At 34.1% G+C, this 16,843-nt stretch overlaps 1 protein-coding gene across 2 annotated transcripts in view; it reads left to right on the top strand.

Annotated features, from left to right (window-relative positions):
- The first annotated feature begins 761 nt into the window (after positions 1 to 761).
- Positions 762 to 16,843, top strand: part of LOC134847916 (muscarinic acetylcholine receptor M1-like) — a 29,819-nt gene continuing 13,737 nt past the window's right edge. The window contains exons 1-2 of one of the 2 annotated variants that reach the window (XM_063865196.1): positions 762 to 988; positions 3,104 to 3,356. In XM_063865196.1, coding sequence (XP_063721266.1) covers positions 945 to 988; positions 3,104 to 3,356 — 297 coding nt within the window. In that variant the 5' untranslated portion in view covers positions 762 to 944. Of the gene's footprint in view, positions 989 to 1,163; positions 1,522 to 1,986; positions 3,357 to 16,843 lie in introns of those variants that run through there. The other variant, XM_063865197.1, reaches the window with a different exon arrangement.

Here is a 16,843-nt window from a genome sequence, read left to right on the forward strand (position 1 = left end):
TTATTGCGATAACCGAGGACAAACTAATTGATAAAATACTTAGTCAGAGAATGCTTTTATGGTAGTACAAATATGTTAGTTGTTAACAAATGGTATATGTTGCCTGAAATCGAGCTCTTCGTGCAAGAATAATAAATCATCCGAGCTCTAACTAATTCGGTTTTCTGTCAAACGTTCCATGCTTGTTCAGTTCTGGCAATTTTTGAAAGCTTGGTCACTTGACAAAATAAGCTCATGTATCAAAATTGTTGGGGCGTCAATTTCCCTCAAAGAAACTACGGATCTTGTTAACTACCCTTGCCCCTCCCCCTCCCATTGCAAAAGGGGTAATTCGTTGCCTTAATGTTTTTTCGCAAAGAGTGCACCAAAACTTAATATAGTTCAAGTTTATCAATCAATTTTTTCAGATCAACCAGACTGATTCTCAGAATCTTCTTTTTCTAAAGCTCTTTTCCCGTATGCCATAAAGGTTGTTCTTGTTACACATCAGTTTTGAAATTGTGTTGGATGAAGCATTTTGGAAACTTTTTGTAAGCTTTTGATCAAAACATTGTTTTTAGGCGCGCTTAGTCCTCGAAAAATTTGCACATATTGGCGCCCAAGCAGCCTCTGGAAAATTCATTCAAGCAGCCTCAAGGTAGGTCAACCAAGAATGAAAGAGATGAAATAACCATTCAGACATGCTATTTTCATCTGTTGCTGTAGTAAAAATTGATACACTATTGTAAAAAGAATCTTCAGTCGAATAGAATATCGCTCAATACAAATTGAAAGGGTTTTCTTACTGATAACCGAATTGATCTACCAAAAATAGATATATGGGGAACTGTGGTTAGTAATCACTTCGCATATTTAAGACCCTGTTTGAACTTTCACTTATCAGACCAGGTGTTGGAGCAGAAAAATCGCAATTCTGAAGGGGAGGCGGTCTTTTGTCAAAACAAATGACAATCCAGCCCTCCATTTCACGTAAACAACCGACCTCGATGTTGTAGCTGTTAACCGGAACCAGCATTTCCTCAAACTCATTTTCGTCAAACAGACATTTTCAACTGGTGAAAAAATTATGTATGAACAATTTTTAATAGTTCTGAACAAAAAAAAACATCAATGATTTTTTTGAATTAACAAAAACGTTTTCACGCAGAAAAAAATTGGTTCGGCTAAATTTTGCTTCAATTTACTAATTTGGGCTTTTGATTTTGATTATGCATGATTTCTTTCACGTGTTTTGATATTGCAGATTTGGTTTCCCTTCCCGCGGCCTTGTCTAGATTAGTTGGACGGCAGAGACCTGAAATTTGATTCCTAGTTGATCCTCAAATCAAGCTGGGAGCTACAATTTTTGTTTTGGGCTCAAACACCACTCATTTATTAAACACAAGTTTTCTAAAGGTGCCATTTTAACCTTTTGGTTTGGAATTATTAGTTTACGAATTACTACTCTAATACACCTGCGTAACCCGAAAGCTGTCGATTTTCGAATTATCTCTAAGATCACAGCGGCATATCCAAAATAAAGTATTTATATAACTATTCGCCAAAAAAGAACCGTTTTGTCTTTTATTTGAAATAAATTTGCTCAAAAGACAATACTTGCGGCGATTTTAATTTTGGTCGCTGCTGCAAAGTAAATTTTTAATATTCTTTGTTGAAAAATGACCAATTCTGGCCATGGCCATAACTGTTTGGCTTTGTTTGAACGGACTTGAAAAAGCGGTTTGAATTATTCATCAGCAAAATGACTTTTTGTAACCTGAGCATTGAATTAAAAATTGGTAGTGTTGCAAATTGGTTGATATGTATCTAAAAAAAGCTGGCGAAATTACTTCCCATATTTTGTCCAATCACTTTTTTTCAGTAAAAATCCACTATTTTTCAAATGTATTTCAAATAATGCATATAAGTTAGGAGCAACTGTAAGGCGTTATAAATTTAGTCAATTAAGATTGTTTCTGTTAAACTATGGCCCAATTTTTCTATGAGTGATAATCAGCACGAGAGCCCATTTCAAATAAAGAAAAAGTCGAAATTCTTATCTGAATTCCATTACAGTGCCCCTTCAGTGAACTATCGTTACAATACACTCGTTAAAATTTAAAATAACGTCAGAAAATTGCCAAAAACATCCATCGTATGGAAAGATTTTTTGTTTTATTCAGTTTGCTTGACTAAAAAACATGTGATCGAATATATGAAAAATTGTTTTCTGAATTTTTTGTGACGATTTAAACTTGAGAGCGTTACTCAATTTGCCATTACTTTATCTTGTTTTGATTATTCTCAACATCAGAAATTTTTTACCAGAATTGGCTGAGAAGATTAATGAAGTTACTTTCCGAAATATGAAAGAAATTAATTCCACAATTGAGATATACCCGCTGTGTTTATCCTGATGATATATCACTCAAACTCACTGTCTTTTTTTTAAATTTTCCCAAAACTCCCGCATTATCAATTATTCACTATTTTACCAGTTCATTTTACACTGATAAGAATCGCAACCTATTTTTTTATCGTTTTTGTCTCTTGTGAAAATTAGGATTGTTGGGATAAAAATATTCCTTGAGAAAAGACCTGCAGCGCATTACAAATTATGCCCTCCGTCAAAAGAAGTTTACAAAGTCTTTTTAGTTTCAGGACAGTTTTTCATTCTTAGGAACACCTCAACATAGGTGCGATATAATTAACTTTCTTAGTAAATCTGCTTTTATTGACACAGAAGGTACTGATTAAAATTCAAATCCAATTTGCGGCAAAAAATGAAAACTATAGTTTGAGCCGATTATTGACCGAACCATAATTAGCTTCAAATGCTTTTAGTCCGTTGGCAATATTTACCTTTGGCCAAAGCCTATAAACTAAACTAGGAAGCTTGCAATTGAATTTATTAACATATTCCTTTAGCCTGGTGTATTTATCAGAGTTTAAACTTACTGTAAACAGACAACGCATTACACCATTGGCCGCGCCCCCAAACAAATTCGAGCCAATTTTATTGAATTAATTACCACATTTTCGTTAAATTCTTAAAATTAAATTCATCATCAGCGCAAAATTATCAGCGCAAAATGGCCAATTCTAGCACTCTGTTTGACGAAAGCGAGTTTGATCAACTTGTGAGTCCAATTTCGACCGATTTTTTGCCCCTCAAACCGGGACTGTGGGCTCTTGCTCTATGTGTTTTTGTCCCGCTTTGCATTGCGACCATAACTGGAAACATTTTGGTCCTGGTAGCATTCCGAAGAGAGAGAAAGCTGCGGACTGTGACCAACTACTTTCTGGTGTCTCTGGCAGTTTCCGATCTCATAATTGGACTGATCTCAATGCCACTTTACTCCATTTACGTACTAAAGGTTAGAGGTAGATAAATGCACGCATTTTCATATATATAACCCCCACCTAATTTAATCCCTTTCCCGTTATACCCCCACAAATTACAGATCCAATAATGGCAAACAGTGGTGGGTTAATTTTTTCATTGTGAAACAGATCTGGGGAGGCGGCGCCTCAGAACAGGGCCAGGAGCTTTACCCGAACATAAATGCTATGAAAATTCGAAAGCTTAACATTATATGAGAAAAATAAATTGAGACGCGCGCTGTATTTACAGAACAATCGCTTTAGAGCATGTATTGTACTTAGGAGGGAGAGGAAGAGTAAAACGTATTGATTGGACGACAAAATTTAATTAGCTTTAAGTGTCAATTTTTTGCCTGGCTATTTTTGAAATCGAAAACTACCAACCCATATCAAAATAGTGGGACAAATTGTTTGTCTTTTATTATGAAAGTTTCCCGGCTCTTTTCCAGTTCCCCCCTTTCAAATTCAAATTTGAAAAACCTATTTAACGTTTTCATAATGCAATGAAATTCGGCATGGTGAACAAATCGACAACTGTGAACAGATTTGGTTTCCATACTCTACAGCGTAACATCACGCGTTTAGTCGTAAAAACACGTAAAACAAACATAAAACTCGGTTTCTCGTATTGCTTTTTTTTCAGAGCTGATTTATAAGTAAAAACAGTTTTGCAGCATATGATCATCAATGCTTAAGTCAATAATCATCAATTAACCTTGAAAAAAAAGCACAAACAAAGTCTTGTAAAGTTTATTTCTGCGTTTTGTTATCGCATAAACATCCATTTTTTCTCTGGTAGACTCGAGTATGTACTTCAGATTTTAAACCCACTTTAGTGTCACAATCGCTCTAGATAAAATTTTTCATTATGTAAGGCTTTTTGTTCCGACTTTCGTAACGAAAGTAACGAAATATTTCTGCTCGGAGTGGGTTTTTTTTTCTTCAGACAAATTTCGACTTTTAAACTAGCCATTTTTGACGGGATTTTTAAAATATCATTCAAAAGGTATTGTTGTCCTGAGATTAAATTTGAAAAGATAATTCACCTTTTGATCATTTTTCGTAAAGTTATGGGGTTCAAATATTGCCATTTTAATGGGACAATTAACGGGCGATATATTTCGCGCTATTAACGCGTGAGCTGAGATATAATCCGTCTTAGAAATCGTTCCAAATTGTTTGAAGGAAGCTTATTTGCCATAATTGGTTTGTTACTAGGAGCGAAATCCATCACTTTGTGCTTTATATGGCGTGTGGGGTGATGAGTTTTACAAAAAATCTCAAACTAAAAAAAAAATTAATTTTTATTTATCACATTTAATTTTTTCATGTTATTATTGCTCCATAGACCTTAAAAGACAGTCGGAAATTTCAGGGCTTCACCCTGATAGGAGTAGTCTTTTTTGAGGTTTGCAAACGTTTCACTATCTTAAAACTCAAAAAATTCAGCGTTTTCTCGAAGATGGCTCAGCAATGATTGTGTCCTGGAATTTTTGGCATTGATTCAGCTATGTTTGTCAATTCCGCTCATGATAAAAGAGACACAGGTCAGAACCTGAAATAACAACGGTAAACTGAATTTTATCTAACTATATTTTTTAAAAACCTGGATTGTAAATTTGTTCTGAACTGATTATACTTCTACTTGCTCGGCATTCGGATACGAAAAGCGTTTCAAAAGAAAGCGACCACTCAGCAAGCAAAATTAAAAAATAAATATAGATTTGACAGTGCTATAAAAGCAAACAATGAGTGATACAAGAAAAAAAACAAAAATCAGCCTGTTCAAACAGTTCATGTGCTCAATACTTAGAAAAAAACCTTATTCTGATTGCTTATAAAAAATCACTACGTGGCCAAAATGTGCACTAGATAGGGGCACAATTTTGGGTCGGTATGTTCCTGGATTCCATAGACAAGTCTTTAAACATCTTAGAATTTTGTCGGAACGATCAAAGAGAATGAAAGAACAAAAGAAGAACAAAGGGAGCGTCCTTGTTGCGGAATCCGCTCACAATGCAAATAATGCACAGTTTGGCCTCGTAATGATGATTGCTTACAAAAAATGTTTTTCCTCTGGCTATAAAATTAGCTTGAAAATTCAAATTGCATATTGCCTACTTTTTCTAGTTTAGATTTTGTTTGGTTGCTGACATGGCTAGTGAAGGTATATTTTTTTAGAGAAAATTGAAAAATTGCCACTAGAAGATAGGAACAACTTTTACAATCTATCACATTTTCTGCCGCGCTTCTGTCAGCTTCCTTGTTTTTGTTGTACAATCAGCAATTGTAAAGTGAGTGGTTTTCCTGCGGATAATGGTTTAACTGTGAGTTTTGGATCAACTCATATCCTACTTTGGAAGCGATGACTTGCTTTTATCAACCTGGAATGTTTAATCTATGGCTATCCAAACTTTAAACGAGCTAAAACTTGCTATATTTTCAAATAGAAATTTTTTCGCAGCTTCTTTTTTTGATGTATGATGACAATTATGAATTTAATGTGGTTTCATTTTGTATAGTTCATTAGTTCATCATTATTTTATTTTTTTTCGAATAGCGTTACAAGGATTTATTGAGATTAAATGCCTCCTTTTGCATGATTTGAACTGACAAAGGTTCAATAGAGGGTAAAATTGAACAAGACTGCTCGTATCAGGCCGATGACCTCCTGCATCTTCTGCCTGCCCTTAAAAGTCTATGGGGTAGCGTTCGGTTTGAAAAAATGATCAAAATTTCCGAAAAATAAACATAATAATAAGCTGAAAAACAATAAATTACAAATATAGCTAACTATTAAAATGACCAAGTGTAAAGCCTCACTTCTACCTAAAACAGTTTCCAAAACGGATTAATTCTCTGCTTATAAATGTTATTAGCACGAAGAAAATTGCGCGGTTTTTAAAATTGAAAGTAAAATATCTTTTTAAAATTCAGCGTATGGCGTCCAATTTTTTTCGTATAAGTACCGTCAATGAGAGCTAGCTTACAAGAAGCCGAAATTGGCCTGGAGAAAACATCACACCGAGCACAATAATTACGTAATTTTCTTCGAAAGTCAGCAAGAACAACAAGAACAACAAGAAAAGCAAGAACTTTTAAAATTCTCCGGGAAAAAATTAAGTGCGAGAACAAAGCAATTTAAATCAATATAAGTGTTTGGAAAAAGTAAAACACTTCTGGGCTCATCCAGTACCCCCTTCACAAATAGCATTCAATTCTTAAATTTCTCTGCGTAAGATCAACTTGGCGTTCAATTTTGAATATTCAGCCTAATTTATCATATAATTTTAAGATCAATCTCGTTGTTGGATAAACTTTGTTATCCAGCTTTAACTGGCTGTAACTTTTTTATTTGCTGTTTTCACAAGTATATTCATAAAAATATTAACCAGTAATGAGATTCCGAGAAATAGCGTTCATTAATGAGATGTGTTTCGAGATATTTCAATTGGATTTAATCTGTGACTAATTTATTGTTCCAACTTTCGAAGAAAGCGAAGGAAGATTTGTGACTGGATTGGTTTTTTTTCTGCCGAATAGATTTTGTGTTTTTAAATAACAGTTTTAAAAAGATTTGTTTACACCACCCAAAAAAAATGATATCTTCAGCTCGAACTTATAATTTTCACCTGTGATCTTTTTTGTAAAATTATGGGAGTTATAAAAAAATTTTTGTAGTTGCAAAATATATACTTCTGAATTTTACATATAAACTTTATCTTCTTTGTTTTAAAATTTTTTATCGTTTTTTGTCAGCTAACACTAGCGCATATACTTTAAAAGGCAGCTGGAACATTGATAGGAGCAATCTGATTCTTTCTCAACTTCGCTGCAACTTCGATTTATGAAGTTCAATTTGAGTCGTCCATTTGACTAAAATTTTTGATTGCGAGAAGTATTGACCACAGCAAGATATGTTCTTCAAAAAAACTCCCTCTGATCAGCACTGATTAGAAAACAGTTTCGTCCACCGTATAACAAGGGGGTATTTAGGGTTTTCCCATGTGGAAGCGGATTTTTAAAAAGTTTGAAAGCTTTATACTACTTTTTTAGGTCGTACAAAAATAATTTTCTGATGAATTACAACTTTCTATAAAAATCCTTGTTTGCCATAATTCTTTCTCTGCGCTAATTTATGCGCTAAATCGAACCAAATTTTTTGCGGTTTTATCATATCACGATAGAAAATTGAAAGTTAATCTTGGTTAAAATGATTAACTTTCATTTGAATTTATAATGAGCTTCTGTTTTTTTTTGCTGTGATATGACACATCCACAGATGATAGTTTTTTGAAAAATAAACTGATATGCTCAATTCAAAGCTAGTTGCACAATTTCAGATACTTTATTTAGTTTTTGGTTAGATTGGAGGTTTTTTGACTCAAAGCAAAATCATCTGTTCAAAACGATAACTACTGAAAAATGTTTCTAGTTCTTTGAACGTGTAGTTCTAGTTTCTTAACGTGTATTTAGAGCTTTTCAACCAAGAGAAGTTGACCACAATTTCTATTTGACAAAAAAAAAGAATCACTTTGGCCTTGATATGGGAACAATATTTTTTCATTCGCTCTTGAAAATGTTGGTCGAAAATTTACTATTTGTTTCAATTCACGTTGTCTGATTGTAATGAAAACTGGCATGCGGCTAATTATTCAAATCCAATAATATTTGGTCTTCATACCAACTATGACACCCTGTAAAGAGGACGGTTAATTTTGTCAGAACAACTGGTCACCCATTCACTTTGTCACACCACTAGTTATATCATACATCGCATGTTGATGTTATGTTGTGCATGAAAGATTGTTAACAAAAACTTTATTTAGAAAAACTAGTTCAAATACGTTGATAGGCAGCCGGATTGCTCGGAACTTTGTCTTTATGCGAGCAAACTATATTGAATGTTATTTTGTTCTTGTGTTTTAACTTCAAAATTTCGTGCTGTATTGCCTATTAAATTTTCATTGAAATTACTCCACTGAAAGCAATAAAAGGAGTTGCTGGTCTATTAAATTTTCATCAAATTCGGTATAAACCAGGTGTCTATTTGTAGTAAACTGAAGTAAAGCTTTATATTTGAAAAAAAAACGATATTTCATACTTTTTTGTTCAGACTTTCGAGTAAAACGGATTATTTATGCTTGGGTTTTTTTTTCATCATTAAAATTTCGGCGATCAAAACAATAGTTTTTCACAAAACATTGTTATTCCTCATTAAAGATATTGACTTCCTGAAATCAAATTTCAAAAGATATTGTACCTCCGATTTTTGCAAGTTTTGGGAGTTTGAAAATTGCGAGTTTGGCCATGCTAAGGACTATAATTTATGCGCGTTGAAGATTTTATCCATACTCCTGACAGCGCAATGCAAATTTTTTATGCATGGCTAATTATCCCGTTCAACAAATTCATTCAAATTTGAATTGAGGCCAACTAGTCGGTGGTATTATTTTCGTACCACTCAAATTTTTGCACTTGATCTTTGATACTGTCCAAGTTTTACAGTTTTTTTAATATTTTCTTTTTTTTCCAAAAAAAATATCGATATGGTTTAAGGGGCAGTCGGAAAGTTCAGGGCTTTGACCTGATACACGAGCAATCTTGTTTTGATTAAAATTCTTTTTTGTATTTTTATCTAACATTATTTCTACTGCCAAAAGCTATTGAAAAAAAAACATGAACAAAATGAATTTAATAATTTTCTATTATTCGCGCAAAAACTCTTTTGTTTAACTGCATCAGCTAATTTTGGAAGCCAATTATGGTAACTCAATTGTTCTGATTGACATTTAAAAGATAAATGTAAAAGATTATCGAGCGATTGTGTTCAAGCGGGCGAATAATTTATCAATAGTTTTTTTTCATTATTGGAAAAAATTAATTGGACTTTTGAAGCTTCTAATCAACAGCGGGACAAATTTTCTTATAGAACAAACATCATTTTTCTAAAACAGACGGTTCCTTTCAACTTAATACAATTTTGAAAAAGACAGCTAATTATAAGCTTAGAAAACTAATTTGGGATCATTTGGAAGTAAAAGTAATGTGATACAATGAGTAATAACGCCCATTTTTTGAGTTTTTCTAACCTTGCTGCCTTACTTTTTGGGCAAAACAACTAATTGAATAGAGATACTGTATACTTGAAGCGCGGCTCTTGACATCTCCAGTGAAATTACTTTTCTTTCAGTGACCTACAGTTTTTAGAAAAAAAAATATATCAGAAACACCTGTCAAATTGAACTTTCCACTTGGAAAAAAGTGTTCCTGGAATATCGATATTTGCCGCCCTGCAAAGCATTACACCTCTCTGATTTTTAGTGTCAGCTCTTGTTTCCGATTTCAGTTCATGCATGAAGGGTGCGAATAAGTGACACGTAAGAACGTGGTATTAGTAGAAGTTGACAGCGATATGTCTTAGTGTAGTCCACAATGTCCCCCAAAGAAAACCGTTAAAAGTTCATATTTCTTTTCAAATCTATTGAAATCTTTTCAACCATAAACTTCAAGTTGAAAGTGGACAAAAATGATCTGAACATTTTTTTCTGTGACGCCAGTGTCAAAGGTGTATGATTTATACGACTGCAAATGAATCCAGCAGACAAAAATCACAACATGACTGCTCGTAACTGGAAAAACGCCGTGAATGTTGTCCCCACTGTTCATTAGAGCATCTGAAGCAGTTGTTCGCACTAAGCAATTTGGTTAAGTTTCACATGAAGTTTAGTAGAAGTTTCAATTTGATAAAATTTGAATCCCAAGATTTGTTAAGTTTCAATTTACTATAATTCTCTGAGCTAATGCTTCTCGGGGACTTAATCTAAGATTTGGATTGAGGATGCAAAAGAGGTGGTGATTCTTAAGAATGAATTGAGAAAATGAATAAAAATAGCTTGACAAATTGAGTATCACCAGAGCACTAGTTGAGTAACCACTGACCCATTAATAAGTTTGTGATCGCTAATTGAACTTGTCTGCTTTTGACCAGTTTTGACTAATTTATTCTAATAAACGCTTCGTTTAGCAGGAATAAGCTCAATGTCTAGTAAAAACCTTTTCCTTCCTTCCGCAGCCCATAGAACACAATTTTGTTGATTTAAGCACAATTGGTTGCCACCACTGCTCAAATTCTCTGACTGCTCCAATTATACTGCCTTCGTTAGAAGAAAATTGAGAAAAGCTTACTTCACAAACATCTGATGAACCAAAAATTCATTTAGCAACCCTAAACATCCTTTAGTACAAGATCCTTTGTGCCCCCAAAGCTAGTAGTATCTTCTTCGTTTTGGTCTATGGTTCAGAGGAAACACCTCATATATGTATTTAACGTCTATTTGCATGAACAATTTCCTTACAGGTCGGGTTTTGAACCATTCTTTTTGCAGAATCGAGGTATAATTTTACAAAGTCGTGGTCCTTCAACAAATACTCATGTTTCCAATGCTTCTAGTGAGTTCATCTCCAAAACCATTTCGCGTTTTTATTGACCTCTGCTGCTTTCTCTTTGACTTGATCCTCTTCAGCGTTTTTATTTTGCGTTTTTTATTGACCTCTGCTGCTTTCTCTTTGACTTGATCCTCTTCAGCATTTCTCCGTGGTCCAAAAGTCAGTCCGGATTGACACGTTTTTGCTCGCACCACTCGTCTTGTCTCGAGATCCATCAGCCAGAAGGCTTTTCTCTTCTCAATGTAGCCGATAAAAATGCTCTTACTTCACTTTGGTCTATTTACTGTCTGTTGTCTCGAAACAAACACAAACAGCAAACTTTTGATGGTTTTCCGTAGTGCGTCTTCATCAGTGAGAGGCCCTTCTGATTGCCGAATCTAGGACACAACTTACCAACCCTTACAGCTGTCGACATTGACGCATTTCGAAACATCTTCGGTAGCTTTGCTTCGGCCAGCAAACATCTCTTCATCTCGATGATCACTCCCTTGGGAAGTATTGTGCAAGGTTAACTCATGCTTCACTTGGTATTCTCTACAAAAACTCCTAAAAAACGTTCACAAATAATTACAACCATTGCCAGTTCGCAGGCACTTCGGCGTTTTTTGCTCAGTCACAAACTCTTTTGAGCATAGTGGAAATTCTTTTTCATCAGGTACTTGCCCAGAGTCATCAGACTAAATTCATCAAGGAAGCTCACATTGAAATATTCTCTGGATATCACTGAAGACGCGTTGCCACTCTGCTAATTCTCTGCTGTCTGTCTTCCTTGGCACTGCTATTTCATGCATCGTGGAAGCTATACAAACTTCGCAGAACTATAGCTTGCTCATATTGAGAAGTGATAAAAATCCTGCTTGTTGAGGTGCCTTATACATTTTTGCCACAGCATTCACTGCTATCCCTCTTCGTCTTGGTTTTTAAAGTCATGAGATTTCTCACGAAAATGCACTTCAGGCAGAAAAGTTGAAAAACTGTTTCACAGTTAGTTGTCCTTCAATTGGTGCCAGTAGATGAGAAGCAGCTCAGGCTGTGAAGCAAGACTCTCTAGCCACCGCTGAGCTAACTTTCATCAAAATTCTACTATAGCTCCTCTTTGATCCCTTCTTTTAAGAATCCTTTTCCGTCAATCCCTGACAGTGTGCCCTTGGGTTTATCCAAAATTTTTGCAATTTTCAGTTGTCAAAGCTGGAAAAACAGCCATGTCGAGCACCACATGATGTACAGTGCACCCTGTTTTTACAATCAAGTCGGCTAGGTTCATAGATGTTGTAGTACAGTAACTAAAGAACCTCTTGCAAAACGTCCAGGATGCTCATCTTGAAGCAACTTACTTCCTTGCTCCTGCAACATTGCTTTTATTGACCCACTGCATCGAGAAGTTGATTGTCCAATTTCACTTCTGGATTTTGAGTCACTTGCAAAATTGCTCTTCTGTCCGCACACTTAGCAGCCACTACTTGACAGTCATTTATTTTTCCTCACAGCTTGCATATCTATTGGACCACGCCCTGTCTTCTCCCTACGTCGAGGTTTTCTTGAGTAATCGTAGTTCTTCGACCTGGATCTCAGCTCTGGAAATGTCCTTGCTGGTAGTAGCTCTCCTGCAAAACAAAAAAAAACAGTTAAACAATTACTGACATATCAACCAGTTGGATATCACTAGTTGAACTTAATTAATTCAAATCAATTTTGACCTTCAAATTGATTCTCTTCAATTAATCATTTTAATAGAAAACTAGTCATTAACTTAATTTAGTTATTTTGAAAATGATTGAAAAAGGACCCCGAGAATAAATTTTCCGCAATTTTCAACAAAATTTGAAACAACCAGAAAAAATAAGCAAATATGCAGAAATTTCATCTGACACAGTTTTCAAATGTGAGTTTTTGCATCTTTAGATTTTTTACTTTAAGTTTTTATACTGTTAACAAGAAAGCTCGTATCAAGATGAAGCCTTATCAGAATGCCCTGCAATGTCTCTGAACTATTTTCTGGAAATTTCATTTTAAAAAACTGATAAAACCTGTAAACAGTCTTGTGAGCAGTCAAAAAATGATAAAATTTTTGAAAAATTTACGAGCAGATTAAATAGCCGCTTACGCGTTAGTATCATATCGTGCGTTAATTGTCCCAAAATGGTCAAATTAGCAATTTTAAATGCACAACTCCAGGAAAAAAGATCATCACAAAGAAAATATTTTTCCATCTTTTTTCGATCATTGCAACAATACATTTTCGATGATAACAAAAAAGTGGGCAGAATTGGCTAGTTAAAGAATTTAAAATTGGTCTGGAGAAAAAACACTCCAAGCACAAATATTCCGACATTATCTGCAAAAGTCGGGAAAACAACGAGATTCTTTTCATGAAAGGAAAGAAAGGTTAATTCAATGAAAAACTTTTAATGAAAAACTGTTTTGGATACATTTGAAAATATCCAAAATCTGTCAATCAGCAGAAGAAAATAACTAAAGTTTTTTTTGACGAAACCAATCTCACGCTATCTCTCTCTCTCTCTCTCTCTCAAGAAATTTATTTCAAGCAGAAGTAATTTTTGCAGATATTTTTAAATGATAATGAATCATATCATCAGTTTGATTTTCAAAATATGGAACAACTGTCTTGTATCAATTGAAAAACAACAAATTTTGCTAAAAAAAACTGCCTGAAAAAGAATAAACACAATAAAAATCTATATCCCTAGGGCAAATGCAAATTATGTTTACTGAAAGAACTACATGTGAATGAGTCTATATCTCCAGAAACTCATCAGACATTCATCAGAAACTGTTAATATCCTAAGTTATATCGATAACTATGGAAGAAAACTAAGCTGAGAAAACGCTGAAAAAAAACTAACAAAAGTAACTTGAAACGCCGAATCAACCGTACAATCTTCCCCCCCCCAAATTGATTTAGGGTGGAAGGGGGAGAAAATATGGATTTTTCACGTTATTTGAGCGTTTGTATGAAATTCATGTTTTGCTTCTGTAGGTATCGTAGGGGGGGGGGGGGGGTATTGTACTAATGAACAGTCTACTTTGTTATTCAAATGGGAAACAGAAACAGAAGAATGCGAAGTGGCTAAGTAAATGAGCAGAAAGGTTGTCTAACCCTTAACTTTCTGTACTTCAAAAATACTGGGCTTTTGTTGGGGTATTGCGTTTGTTTTAAAAATCCACTTTGGCCACCAACGGCGCTGTATTGACCAGCATGATATTCGACTATTTTTAAAAGCGTTAAATTTGAAAGTTTCAACGAAACATAAAAATCAAATATTGTCAAAACTTTTATCGTTTATACACAAACAGTATTGATAAATCACAGTTTCTTCAAAGATTTCACAGTTTCCGTTTTGATCAGTGTTCGACTTCAGTAATTAAATGCCGGGATGTGATTGCTCACAATCTATGGGTTAAAAATTTTCATTTGTTTGCTGATTGAGTATTTTTTTGGACCAAGTTAACATCCTCCCCCCTAAACACGTTTAGGGGGGAGGATGTTAAATTGGTTCTAAGTTGGGAATTTTCAGCCAATCAGAATCGAGCATTTTACATGCAGCGCTTAGCAAATTTAATTTAATTTAAGCGCTGAGGTGGAGGAACTTAACTTGGTCTATTAAGGGGGGGGGGGAGGATGTTAACTTGATCCATTTTTTCAATTGCCTAATATTCTAATTCTTGGAAATGCAAAAGTGACTTGAAGGGAGAATGATTTGTTCTTTTGTGTGTCTGAGAACAAAGCTATCAAAGTTCTGATAGTCGATAATTTTTCACGCTTTTAAACTTCTATAATAGTCGAGTTTTATGCTAGTCGAGCGGTTACTGCCACATCATGTGAGAAATGGTTTTTAAACGCTTTCAATTACACAGTACATACAATTGAAAAAAAAAGAATTGGAAAAGAAGGCGGTTTAAATTAACATTTGACAGTCGCTTGATGACGCACGGACACGATCTCATAAACAAAAACTAAAAACAAGATTGTAATTACTTGGGCTAGTTTTTTTGATAAAAAATGAGTTGATTCTATTTTTGGCTAAATTTTTAAATTGAGATTATATGCCGAAAACATAATTCTCAAATTACAAAAACACATAACTTGAATTGAAAAGCTCGTTTATTGCCGCAATTAGTATTCGAATAAAAAACGTTAAATCTATTAAATTTACATCGTTGTTCTGACTTTCGAGGAAAATGACAAAAAAATTGTCATCGTGGTGGTTTTTTCTCTAGACAAACTTCAACTTTTTGTCATTCAAAAAAAAAATTTTGAATCTGTAACTTGGGAAATAATTCACCTGTAATTCTTCTTAAAGTTAAGAGTGCAAAAACTGCCAATTTGGGACAAATAACACGCAATTTATTTCATGCTATTAACGCGCAAGCGGAGAGCTATTGTTTTGTTAATTTCGTAACGAAAGTAACTGAATATTTGTGCTCGGGGTGGCTTTTTTAAGAAAAGTTTCAACTTTTTAACAAGCTGTTTTTGATGGGACTTATTTATATATCATTCAAGCTTGTAACGCGTAAGCGAAGATTTAATCCGTCCTAGAAATCGTTCCAAATTGGTTGAAGGAAGCTTACTTGTCATGATTGATTTGTTAATAGGAGCAAAATCTATCAGTTTGTTTTCTATATGTCGTGGGGACGGATGATTTTTGCTGAAATCTCAAATTGAAATATATATATATATATATATATATATATATATATATATATATATATATATTACATTTTTTTTTTCATGTTATTACTGCTCCATAGACCTTACAAGGCAGTCGGAATATTGCGGGCCTCGCCCTGATACGACCAGTCTTGTTCCGTCCTTGAAATCATTCCTACTTTTTACACTTTGCAATATGTAAAATATATCACTGCGTAGTATAGATAGCTTGTGGGGGATGATTTTCAAAAAAAATTATCTTTTGTTTTTTTTTAAAATTCCATCAGTTAATTTTTTTCAAGCAAAAGTTTCTCCATAGACTTTATGAATTTATGAGCTTCGCCTTGACACGAGCAGTTTTGTCCGTAATAAGCACGGCTTCAAGCGTTTCAAACACAGTTTCAGAAGAGAATGCATTCAATAGCAAATATAACCTAATTTTTCAAGTAAAAAAGTTAATGATGCATGCTCCTGTTTTCCACAAGCGGAGGACATCATTTGTTATGGAATTTTTCCTCATCAAGTTAACATCTCCCCCCTCCCAAAAAAAGCCAAAATAGACCAAGGTAAAATCATCCATCACAACGTTCATTTCAAATCAAATTTGGTGAGCGCTGCATGTTAAATGCTCTATCCTGATTGGCTGAAAACTCAAACTCAGAACTTCGTTCTTCGAATTCTGAACGGGGAATATAAACTTGGTCTGTTTTTCCTCTTGTTGTTCAGGCTTTCATTAAAAGACGGGGTGTTTCTATTCGCTTTGGTTTTTTCTTCAGGCAACTTTTGACTTTTTAACCATCAATTTTTGATGGGCCTTTAAAATTTAAGCGTTTCAAAGATAATAATTTAAGAAAATGGACCTGCTATCCTTTCGCTTGAAATTTGCAGATCGCCAATTTGGCTAATTTGGGATAATTAAAGAACGATTCACGAGTGACCCTAAACTGGGAGCTGAGGCGAGGCAGGCTAATTTACCCAAATAAAGCATTACTACTGAAAAAATATCATAATTAAAACATTTCAGATTAATTTATTTGTTTCTTTGTACTCATTCCCACTAATGGTATCATTAGAATAAGAATAACCGTTGATAATATACAGTATTTGCACAATTTTCCTCCATTTACATTAAAAAATATCGTATTCTCTAAACAAAAATTTAAATCACATATAAAGGCAGTAGTATTCAAAGCATTGTATTGATTCGAGAAGTTTTGTCTCAGATAAGTTCTTATCAATTATTTTGGGCGAAAGCAAAAAAGAACCAAAAAACTTCACCTTTCCACAATTAGTCAAAGACAATTATTTAAATTAAACAATTTTACAAAACTCAGTTTTTGATTTCTTATTGAAAAGTTTCCA

Source organism: Symsagittifera roscoffensis, chromosome 6 (genome assembly GCF_963678635.1).
Source record: "Symsagittifera roscoffensis chromosome 6, txSymRosc1.1, whole genome shotgun sequence".
Classification (NCBI taxonomy): domain Eukaryota; kingdom Metazoa; phylum Xenacoelomorpha; order Acoela; family Convolutidae; genus Symsagittifera; species Symsagittifera roscoffensis.